The sequence below is a fragment of the Canis lupus genome, chromosome 24 (genome assembly GCF_048164855.1).
Source record: "Canis lupus baileyi chromosome 24, mCanLup2.hap1, whole genome shotgun sequence".
Lineage (NCBI taxonomy): Eukaryota > Metazoa > Chordata > Mammalia > Carnivora > Canidae > Canis > Canis lupus.
Genome location: NC_132861.1, coordinates 37043821 through 37055945, shown reverse-complemented (window position 1 = coordinate 37055945; position 12125 = coordinate 37043821). Strand labels below are relative to the sequence as shown.

Below are 12125 nucleotides of genomic sequence, written 5' to 3'. Positions count from 1 at the left end.
CTGAACCACCCAGACATCTCTAAATCTAGTTTTTAAAGACTTTTCCTACATAGATCCTCTAGCAGAATTTTTTTTTATCAGATAGATAGATACAGTATGGATTCTAACTTAGATCTGCCAAGGAGCACCTTGCTGGTTCAGTTGATAGAGCATATGACTCTTGATCTTGGGGTGGTGAGTTTGAGCCCCACATTGGATGTAGAGCTTACTTTAAAAAAAATTTTTTTAACTAAAAAAAATCAATTTAGATCTGCAGAAAATCACTGTCAGTTACATCATCTTTCATTGTGAATAGTGGTGTTATAATGCCTTGTATTAAACTAGGGAATTTTAACCATTTTATTAGACTGTCAGATGAGCTAGCAGCATGAAAGCTAGGATGTAAAATGTGATGTTTTATTATAGAAGCCCTTGGTTAGTAAACCAGACAGTATTAAAATTTAAGGGGAGTAAGTAGCACTTTTAAACTATCAAATTAGATTTGGTTTTGATAGACTTTATATTTTAATATACTTTTCTGGAACATTTTTAGGTTTACAAAAAAATTGAGCAGAAAGTAGAGTGTTCCCACATACCTCCTTATCCTTCCCTACAGTTTCTCCTCTTGCATTACAGTCCATGAGCCAATATTGATACACAGTTATTAACTATTATCTTTTTTCTTTATTAAAATCTTTATTTTAACATTTAAAAGAAAGAATCACATGTTCATCCTGACAGCTTTACCAGATTTGGCCACTCAATAAGTTACACACACACGTAGGTACTTGGAAAGTTATTGCACACCTCTTTCACTGATGGAGTCACGGCGAGGTAGCCACTCTCCCTGCCGTAGGACCCACAGTGGGTCCTCCACAAGGAGGCCTGACTCAAAACAGGCTGTGGGGAGGTTCAGGTGAGCAGAATGTACTGTATTATACATTCTGTAGGTTTTGACAAATGTATACTGATATGCATTCATCATTATCATTATCATACAGGATAGTATCATACAGTGTATCATACAGGATAGTTTTTTAACATCTCCTGTGCTCCACCTATTCTTCATCACTGTATACGCCCCAGACTCTTGGCAGCAACTGCTCTTTTTACTGTTTTGCCTTTTTCTGAATGTCATATAGTTGGAATGACACATATAGCTTTTTCAGATTGGCTTCTTTCACATAGTATTAGGTATTTAAGTTTCTTCCATGTCTTTTTGTGGCTTGAAAGCTCATTTCTTTTTATTCCTGAATAATGTTCTGTTGTCTAGATGTACCATAGTTTGTTTACCCATTCACCTATTGAAGGACATCTCAGTTGCTTCCATGTGTTGGCAATTCTAAACTAACCTGCTGTAAACACTGATATACAGGTTTTTGTGTAGACATAAGTTTTCAGCTCATTTGAGTAAATAAATACCAAGGAGTACAATTGCTGGATCATATGGTAAGAGTATGTTAAGTTTTGTAAGAAACTGCCAAATTCCCTTCCAAAGTGGCGGTACTGTTTTGCATTCTCACCAGCAGTGAATGTGAACTAATATTTCACATTGTTGCCAACATTTGGGGTTTTCAGTGTTTTGGATTTTAGCCATTCTAATAGATGTGTTGTAGTTTATCATTGTTTTAATTTGCATTTCCCTGATAAGATACAATGTGGAGCATCATTTCATATGCTTATTTGCCATCTGTATATCTTGTTTGGTGAGGTGTCTGTTGAGGTCTTTTGCCAAATTTATAATTGGGTTGTTATTGTCGAGTTTTAAGAGTTCTTTGTATATTTTGGATGCCAGTCTTTTCTCAGATATATGTTTTGCAAAGATATTTCTCCTAAGACTCCTGAAGTTGCCTGAATATTCACCAGGCCAGTCACATTCATTTGGATAGCCTGTTAGTAAAACTAAGTATAAATGCTTTAATCTGAAATCCTTTTTTATTTAGTCACTGTAAAACATAATAATCATTGGTGATTGGTGGCCAGAGGTAATTGGTAATTCTGCATTGGATCCCTTTCTTTCCTCTATTATATATAATTAAGGGTTTAAATGGCACTTTTAATCTTTCTTTGTGTTTTATTTTTTTAGTAGTCTCTATGCCCAACATGAGGCTTGAACTCACATCCCTGAGATTAAGAATCACATGTTCTAAACTAGCTAGGTAGTTTAGACTAAACTAGCTAGGTAGCCCACTTTTAAAATATTTTTAAATGATTCTGTATAAAATACACCCAAAACTCTGAAGTTTGAATCTTGTACCAAATTGGCATTAAGAACGCAAAACTAAAATAATAAGTGCACACCCGCCCAATGGTATGCCTCTACAGTGTAACTTGAATTAATAATAACTCAAAAAGAAATCACTCTTCAAAACCAGACTAAATGCAGGTAAAGTCTGTATACCTCTAATAGTTCGGCTTCTTTAACCAATAGGCTATTACTTTCTGACCTTTGGAGGCATGTTTGACCATGCTTGCTATATGGTAGAAATCATTAAATTTGTAAGGAAAAAATTTGATAACATCAAGAGAGAGTATCATTCCAACTTAAATTGTTAAGAGTTGTGTTTTGACATTCTAAACAGTATTGACCTATTATAAATATGATTTTTCTCCCTATATAGATCTGCTTTTAAAAATGAGGTTTTAGGGCAGCCCGGGATAGCTCAGCGGTTTAGCGCCGCCTTCAGCCCAGGGTGTGATCCTGGAGACTCAGGATCAAATCCCACATCGGGCTCCCTGCATGGAGCCTGCTTCTCCCTCTGCCTGTGTCTCTGCCCTCCCCCTGCCCGTGTCTCTTATAAACAAATAAATAATCTTTTTTTAAAAAATGAGGTTTTAGACTGGCTTGTGACTCTTGATCTAGGCTAGGGGTTGTGAGTTCAGGCACCATGTTGGGTGTAGAAATTACTAAAAAGAAAAAGAAACTGAAGTTTTAGGGAGCCGGTTAATATAGCAGAAAAGCTTATTTAAAGGTGTGTTGTTTCGCATTGCAAATTTAGGTTCCCAAATGGCTGGGTGTTGGCTTCCTTTTGTAAGGTGATCTGCTTGGCCTACATAGTCCACTCTCTTACTCAGCCATTTTCATAGCAGAGTACATCATTTTGGTCTTCTGCTGTCAGCATGACAGAATCAAGTTCCATAAAAGGCATTTGAGAGACAAACAACCTTATTTATAAAGGAAGTGAAGGTGGCAAAAACCAAGTATATTGTTCCTTTTTTTGTTTGTTATTGGAACTCCTGTTTATAAATCATAGGGTGCAAAATGTTTATGCCTAAGGCCCATTACAGATTTTTAAAATGCTGTGAGTAACCATACAATGCAGTATTAATTTCAAAGCTGTCCTTTAATGTTGCACTACTGCCTTTTTCTTGGAATGTTGTTTAAAATGAGTACAGGGCAGCCCAGGTGGCTCAGCAGTTTAGCACCGCCTTCGGCCCAGGACCTGATCCTGGAGATCCAGGATCGAATCCCACGTAAGGCTCCCTGCATGGGGTCTGCTTCTCCCTCTGCCTGTGTCTGTGCGCCTCTCTCTCTCTCTCTCTCTCTCTCGAATAAATAAATAACATATTTAATAAATAAATAAAATGATTACACAGTTCTGTAGAAAAACTTTTCAAAGTTTAATAGAAAATGGTTACTTTGTCAGTTGAGGATTTTTCTACTTCAACATGAATTAAAGTGAAATCTTAATTTAAGAATCCTCACCCAGGTATTCTCCATGGCAGGAGGAATCCTGGTGGTGACTTCTTGAACAAGGCTTGGCCCTTGAGCCAATTTGCTTGAATAAGGCTGGTTGCATGGACACAGTTATCATCATAGGATCTCCCTTCACCACTGCCCCCTAGGAATTTTTTTGATGTCTCTCCACCTTGGCAGTTCCCATTTTCTGCATTCCATGCTTACCTTTTTATATGGGATTACTCTTATTTTGATGTAAAGCACTTCCTTTCCATAGGAGCATGGCTAATAGATTGTTGTGGCTTTGCAGGCCAGAAATAGCTTTGTTCTACCCTCACACTGTATTACTTGTTTGTCTGGGGTAGATATAGTGTTCTATGTGGATCATTTTTTTCAGAATCTTGCAGATGTTTTTCTGTTGGCTTGTTTCCAATATTGGTTTTGTGATGTCCAGAGCCTTCCTGATTATTCTTGATCATTTGTATGTGACCTGGCTTGGGTTTTGTTTTTATTTTTTTATCCCAACTCCCACCCTCCCACCCACCTGGGCAGCTTGTAGAATCTTTTTGTCCTCAGGTTTCTGAAGTTTTACAGAGATGTACCTTGGCTTGATTTTCACCAAAATCAGTGCTAGGCATTCAGTAGACCCATTCCTTCTCGCAACTGATGTTTTTCAGTTCTAGAAGTTAACTTAAATTATTTTGTTGATAATTTCCCCTCCTTTACTCTTCTGTTTTCTTTCTGGAACTCCTGTTACTTAGATGTTGGTCCTCCAGAACGTGGTCTCTGATTTTATATGTGCTCTCTTATTTTTCATCTCTGTCCTTTTACTTTACTTTCTGAAAGATTTTATTTTCCAACCCTCTGATAGAATATTTTATCTCTACTATCATATTTTTATTTTCTAAGATCTCTTTTTTATGTTCTTTGGACTTTTTTTTTTTAGAGCATCCTGTTCTTATTCCACAGTTGCAGTATATTTTCCTGTCTCTTTGGTGAGCTTAATATTCTCCCCATCTTATCTCTTTTTTTCTTTTTCTTCATGTTTCCTTCTCCCTGCACAACTCATTTGTTCCAGGTTGCTTTTTGTGTGCTTATTTAGATTGCTATTGCTAAGAGATAAGATGAGGCATATTAAAACTTGCAAAGGATTATTTGGGTAAAAATTAATTAGAATCGAGCAGCGTCCAATCTAGCAGACAGAAAGGAGCTCCAAGTTGCTGCACAAAATGAAACACAAGAAGGAAGTGGGAACAAGGAAATCATACGAGGAAAAAAATGGGTTGGTTATTGCAAAGTTACTTTCCTTTAGGGTATGGCAGGGGTCTGTCAGGCAGATTACCTTACTGGTGCTGATCAGGTGATTCCTGATTGACATGGTTTAGAATTCCATTCCTGGGCGAGTCAACCTTTAGTAATGTCTCAGTTTGGTGACATGGGGCTTAGCATAAACAACTCCATTCTGTGCCTGTTATCTTGTTCTAAACACTGTCTTCCATGTTAAAGACCTTCTTTAGATTTCTAGTAATCCTTTGTTATTTGCTCATAATCAAGATTAGGAGACAACAAAACTGATTGGAGAGCTCTTAAGTGTGGGAGTGAGACTTGTTTGCTTAGCATCACAGTAGGGTCATCTGACTATCATTTGTTGGGTAATCCCCATATCAGTGATCTTTAAGTATTGCATTTCCCAGGGGAGTATCTTCCAAATTCCTGCTACAGAGTACTGTCCCGGACCTTGGCATTTCTGGGTAGAAGGAACCAAGTAGGGAAAGACTGTGCACCATTTGATGTCTTTTTGGCTGTGTAATTGACCTGTTAGCTATGTGGTACCCATATGCTTTTGAATGGTTTAGTATCTTCCATTCCAGAGAAAGAGGAACAGTCATTTAGAAGCATGGAGTGAGGGAAAATATCTAGAATCTAACTTTACTTTTTTTTTCCTTTTAAGATTTTATTTATTTATTCATGAGAGACATAGAGAGATGTAGAGACACAGACAGGGAGAAGCATGCTCCTCGCAGGGAGCCCAATGCCGGACTCAGTCACCAGACCAGGCAGGCATCATGTCCTGAGCCAAAGGCAGACACCCAGCCACTGAGCCACCCAGGCATCCCTAGAATCTAACCTTTCAAAAATATTTTCACCCGGGGATCCCTGGGTGGCGCAGCGGTTTAGCGCCTGCCTTTGGCCCAGGGCGCGATCCTGGAGACCCGGGATCGAATCCCACGTCGGGCTCCCAGTGCATGGAGCCTGCTTCTCCCTCTGCCTGTGTCTCTGCCTCTCTCTCTCTCTCTGTGACTATCATAAATAAATAAAAAATTAAATAAAAAAAATATTTTCACCCTGTTCTTCCTTGCTTTGGCCACCCCACCTCATCTTAACATCTGAGCATGGAGTGTATAAATCATGTTGGTTTTCAGATCTCACTGGCAAGGGATTTGGCTTTCTTGAGTCAGTTAAAGTCAGTGACCACTGATTTTACTGTATCCCAAAATTTTCTTGCTATTTGTCTCCTCTCCTGTCTTCCCCATCCATGTGGGATTATGACTTTTAAAAATCCCAGTAATGTTGTTTTAGTTGGGCTTTGGGAGTAGGGAACAAAATTAGATGTTTGGTCAATCTGCCATTTTAACCCAAGATCCCTTTAGAAGCCTATAAAAGTTAGACTTAACCATTTATACAAGACATTTTTATGAAACTCCTATTATGTTTCAGACACTATGCACACTTTTATCTTTTCCTCTAGTGTGTTCATTACTACTCATTAATTAAAACTATAATGCGTAAATAATATAAATGCAGTTTCAGCAAATGTTTGAGTCAATTGTGCAAAAATGCTAGTGTTCTAAATGTTAATATGGAAGTTCTAGAAGTTCATAAATCCCTCTGTTTGAGATAAATGCCCTTAACAGTGGCAGTGTAGTTCTCTTTCTATGGGAAAACGTGTACTGAATACCACCTAATGTGCCAGAAATACAGTCACTGGTCCTCATTATTCATGGTGGTTCTGTTGTGTGAGTCACCAAGAACTGAATTAGGAAATACTAGAATGTTGCTCCTAGAGGATATACAAGGTTAGGTTCCTGCAGACCTCTGGTCACAGTATTTTCATTAGCCAATCAACCTGTAACCTTGGCTTTTTTTGGTTTTTGTTCAAAGACATCATATTTAATATGTCTGAGTGAAGCTTATCTGACACATGTATTTTCACACAGCCTTCTTGGCTTTGGAACACTAACCAGCACTTCAGCACTATACTTGAGCCATTTTAAACGACAAAATCAAAAGTGTCAGCTATACTTTAAAAATTTTAATAAAATACTTTTCTCAAAAGAAAAATAAATGGCAAAAATAAACAATAAAAAGCACAAAACTATGAAAAGCAAATAAACCAAATAGATAAACCAAAAAGATACTTATACTTGTTCACTATATGAGAGCTGAATGTTGCACCTCAGCTGGAATATGTATCAAATGACTCAGATTTTTCGCCATTCTGAGTATGCCTGTGAATGACCACAAAATTGCCACAAGTATTGATTTTGAGGTTACAAATAAATTTTAGCAAGTCGGTAGCACAAATTTGGAATCCACAAATAATGACAATTACTTGTATATCATATCCCCGATCCCCCTACCTACCTCTATAGGAAGGGCATTTATAACCCCTCAAGAAGAAACAGTGCAGCTTTTATATGCATTTATCCCTGTGCTTCGAAAATGTTTTTTATTTTTTAAAGATTTTATCTGTAAGTAATTGCTACACCCAACATGGGCTTGAACTTACAATCCTGAGATCAAAACTCACATGCTTTACTCACTGAACCAACCAGGCACCCCCAGAGTTTTTAATAGCCAGTGTAATTGATAATGGCCAGTAATAGACTCAGTCATTAACAGTTTACATATAATACCTTACTGACTTTTCCAGCTTCATGTAGTATTTCTATTTAAAAGAAATAAAAACTAGTTTGAAAGATATGAGTAACTTATTCAACTCACTAGTACGTAGAGGAGTGAGGATTTGTCTGACGTGTAAAGTCTTAGTCATTACATGGCACTGTGACCCTCCAAACAGGATCCTTGTTCTGCTAGGTCACTCAAGTTGTTTGTGAGTAAAGCTCCCATGCTGTTTTAAGAGGGATGTATGGGAGTGTTGCCAATTTTTTTTTAAGTGTAATTCTCTCCTTAAGAAAATTTGTCTTGTTTTCACGATTATCTTAATTTTAATATTTGCTTACTTTTAAATCCGATTTCTTTATTTAATCGAAAGAGGAAGAATAGTATATTATAATCACAGGATTTTGGAGCTGAGAGTGTCTTTTTTTTTTTTTTTTTTAAGATTTTATTTATTTATTCATGAGAGACCCACAGAGAGACAGAGACGTAGAGGAAGAAGCAGATTCCTCCCAGGGAGCCTAATGTGGGACTCGATCCCTGAACTGGGATCACGCCCTGAGCTGAAGGTAAATGCTCAGCCGCTAAGCCACCCAGGCGTCCCGAGAGTATCTTTAAAATAATATAATAAAATCCACTTGTTTTACACATGAACAGACTGAAGCTTCAGGAAATTAACTTGCCCAAAGTCACACAGTTAATTACTAAGACCAGAATCCAAATTGCTTTAACTCTCAATCTGTCTCTTCTCTGTGCCTGTTTTATGTAGCCCCTGTACTCAAAAGATTGTTTGAAACAGATTCAGAAAAAAGTTGTTACCCAAAGTTAAGCCCAAATCTACTGTGGTATGCTCACTACTTTTTACCCTTGAGATCCTTGAGTGAGCCACTGATAGGAGACAAAACTACATTAGAGCTCAGGGAAAAGGCATTCAGAGGCTTGCAGGAACTGAAGTGAACTACAGAGAACCTGCCTGAGGCAAGTGTCATCTGATTAGTGACACTTGAAAATGCAGCCCAGTGTTATCAGATCTTTGAATTTTTCATAGGAAGCTTAAAAAACAGATATTATGAAATACCAGCAACTATGTCTAACTTTAAAACCACGCTGTAAGACAACAAAAATGTCCATCAGCTGGTTTGAAGCTACCACTAGTTTGAAACCTGTACTTTAGAGAATTCTGCTTACACTGCAACTTTCATTCCTCTGCGCTGTGACTATGAGAAAGAACCAAAACCAGAGTTTAGTGACATGCTGAATGAAAACACTTGAGTGAGGTTTATAAGTCAATAAGCCATTAAGTGACCAGGCACAGTCTGTTTACTTCTTGAAATAACTTGTTTACATGTGTTTTTGCTGCCTATTACCCACAAGGCAAAGATCTTACATGTTTATTACAAGTTCGAATTGATTCGTATTTTGAGGCTAAGTGTAGAATTCTGCAGTCTCATATGTTAGCAGACTTACTGTCCTTATCTAATGCATGCAAAGCTCTGGCATAGTATTATCACTTGCTGAAAATACGTATTTTATCTTGTTTTACGGCAGTAGACATTACACAGCATCTGCAACCAAAAAGTTTTACTCAACCTCTTAGTACTCTCAGACATAGAACGTCTCCAGAAGCATCCAAAAGCCTTACCTTATTTATTTGTTGAGAAAATGATGGAAGTTATGGTTCTAAAAGCATGAATTGATATAAAAGTACAGCATTCCAAAACTAAAGAGTACCTGCCAGTTATGATGAACTTCTTTTCCATTAATATCAGAAAGAAATATATGAGATAAATACCTGGAGAATTACAACTGTGGCATTCAACAGTTTTTTTAAAGCTTCTCATTGAAGTATAACATACAGAAAAATATACAAATTATACAGTTCAATGGATTTTCTCAAAATGAGCATGCCTGTGTAATGAGCACCAGATCAAGAAATGAAATATTTATCCATACTACGGTTGATGGACATTTGGATGTCCATTTAGAAATGATAACATTTAGTGCTGCCTGAACATTCTTGTATGTGAGTTTTTGTTTGATTGGTTTGTTGTTGTTGTTCTGGTAGATTTAGCACAAATCCCTTTTAAATGTATTCACAGGAGTGTGATAGCTAGGTCTTAGGGTATCTGTTTTTTTGTTGTTGTTGTTGTTTTGTTTTTTGTTTTGTTTTTGGAAGAGCACAAGCAGGCGAGGGGTAGGGCAGCAGAGGGAAAGAGAAAAACAGACTTCTGGTGAGCAGAGAGCCCAATGGGGGGCTCGATCCCAGGACACCCTGAAGGCAGACAGTCAACCAACTGAGCATCCCAGGCACTTCATAGGGTATCCATATTTTGAGCTTTAATAGGGCCAATTTTCTAGTGTATTTGAACCAATTCAGGCTCCACTAGCAGAATATGAGTTCTTGTTTTCACATCCTAAGCAACACTAGATGTTGGCTTAGGATGTGAAAAAAGGGATCCCACCTTTTTGTTTTTTGAATTGGTTTTATGAATTCTGATTGGGAACAGAATTAGCTGTTAATTAGCAATATTACTAATTAGAAGAGTTTGTTTAGAAAGAGAAGGTAGCACAAATTTGTCCTTTAAAAAATATTATCTATATAGTTGTTGGGGTGTTTTCCTGCTTACAAGTAATATATGGTCGTAGTTAAACATTCAGAAGTTAGGGATGCCTGGGTGGCTCAGTGGTTGAGCATCTGCCTTCATCTCAGGGCATCATCCCCAGTCCAAGTATCGAGTCCCACATCGGGCTCCCTGCATGGAGCCTGCTTCTCCCTCTGCCTTTGTCTCTGCCTCTCTCTCTCTCTGTCTCTCATGAATAAATAAATAAAGTCTTTTTAAAAAAATTCAGAAGTTACAGAAATATGTAACATAGAAGTTGACAGTTTTTCATAATCTCACCTCCCAGAGATGATTGGTTTGTTCATATCCCTCCAGATTTTCTTCTGTGAATTTGCTAACATACACAAATGATACACTCTACATAGAGCTTTGCCATTTGCTTTTTTAATGTAACAACTGTTGTTACTGGATCTTTAGGAGTTTTAAAAGATTATCTATGATAATGGGTACACATTATTGACAAGAATGCCTAATTGAATAGATAAGTAATAATATGTAATTAGTATATTTTATTAATCTTATAGATCTTTAAAATGGTTCACCTGGCACTTTCAGTATGCCTTTTTAATTTACTTAAGACAGTATTTTCCTAGTACCCAGGAAAGTTCTAACTAAAGATGTAAATTAATGTAGTTTATGAGAAGTTGGAAGTGGCTTGATTTTTTTTTCTTTTTCTTTTTTTTTTTTTCTTTTTTGTATATTTAAGGCATCATAATCATGAAAATTCAGATACTGATTTGGTAAATCAGTTCTATATTTTTCATGAGAAGTTCTCTGGACTGAGTCTGCGCTTTACACTTTGTAATAGGATGGTGGCTTATCATTTCAGGTGGTACTGGTGGCTGTCAGGTTAAAGATGTGCTCTACAGAAAACCTACAGATCTGACTAGTCAGATCTTTGTTTTCTGTTCAGTACTCAACATTATTGGGAAGGTCATCATATCCTTCCTAAAATTGACTGTTCTAGTCTGTGATTGGAAATCTCCAAGTAAAAATTTCTTTAAGCAATGAGGTTAATTTAAAAGAATATACTGGTAGGCTTTTTAAAAAAGCAATATTTTGCAAATTAAAATAAATTCCAAAGTATTGTGCATCTAATCCACAAACAGTCTTCATTCTCCTCTAATCTAAAGGAAACTCTTCAGGTAATCATTATATTTTAAGAGGTCTGTAGTCCCAGTTGGTTGCACTTTATATTGAAATGAGACCAAAGGAGTTTCATTTTCCCTATTCAAGTTTAAAAGACTGGATAAAACAATATTGTTTCTCAATATTAGTGAAGATACTTTTCTTTCAATACCTTCATCTTAACTATCTCTGCTGAAATCAGTGTGGTCTACATTTGGGGGGTTCATCTTATATTTCTTGTACTAAAGCAGTACTTTACTAGTGGAAGATCGCCTTTCAGTTTCATGAAGTATTTCACCCAAATGTGCTTTTCTGTTCCAGTGGGACCAGATGGAAGTTTCTTTGTGGATTATACATTTGACAATCTCAGGAATAGAAAATAGGCAGTCATTCTTCTCTGGAGGCTTTTCTGGCATCATGTTATAGTTGTCCTCAGTATGAACTGGTAGATGGGAGAAGGTTTAATACAGGTGTTACTGTGCAAAGGCGAAAATGCTGTTATATGTTGTTGCTATCCTAAATGTGAAGTACTACTTTTAAAAGCTAATCAAATAATTGTAGGATAAAGTGTTTTATTCAGGGTCCCAAAAAAAGGTGATTCAGTATAATGTTAGATTTGCTTTGTAAACATTAGGATCCAGAAGGGCATAAAGATAAATGTGTCATTCTCCCTCATTCCATGGGTAGCATGGGTAACCCAAATAAAATAACCCTGTGGTTTTAGATGTTTTCACTAATTGTTTAGGAAAACAAAATTGTTCCCAATTCATTCTGGAAACACAGATACAAGGCTATAGATCTTCAAACTGTTTGTGTAA

The 12125-nt window shown here is 36.9% G+C and overlaps 1 protein-coding gene across 3 annotated transcripts in view; it reads left to right on the top strand.

Moving 5' to 3' along the window:
• XPO7 (exportin 7) overlaps positions 1-12125 on the top strand; it is a 91875-nt gene that overhangs the window by 37363 nt on the left and 42387 nt on the right. Inside the window, exon 1 of one of the 3 annotated variants that reach the window (XM_072796395.1) lies at positions 8068-8127. The exons of the other annotated variants lie outside the window; for them this stretch is intronic. Coding sequence (XP_072652496.1) covers positions 8083-8127 — 45 coding nt within the window. The 5' untranslated portion in view covers positions 8068-8082. Of the gene's footprint in view, positions 1-8067; positions 8128-12125 lie in introns of those variants that run through there. 3 annotated transcript variants of the gene reach the window in all.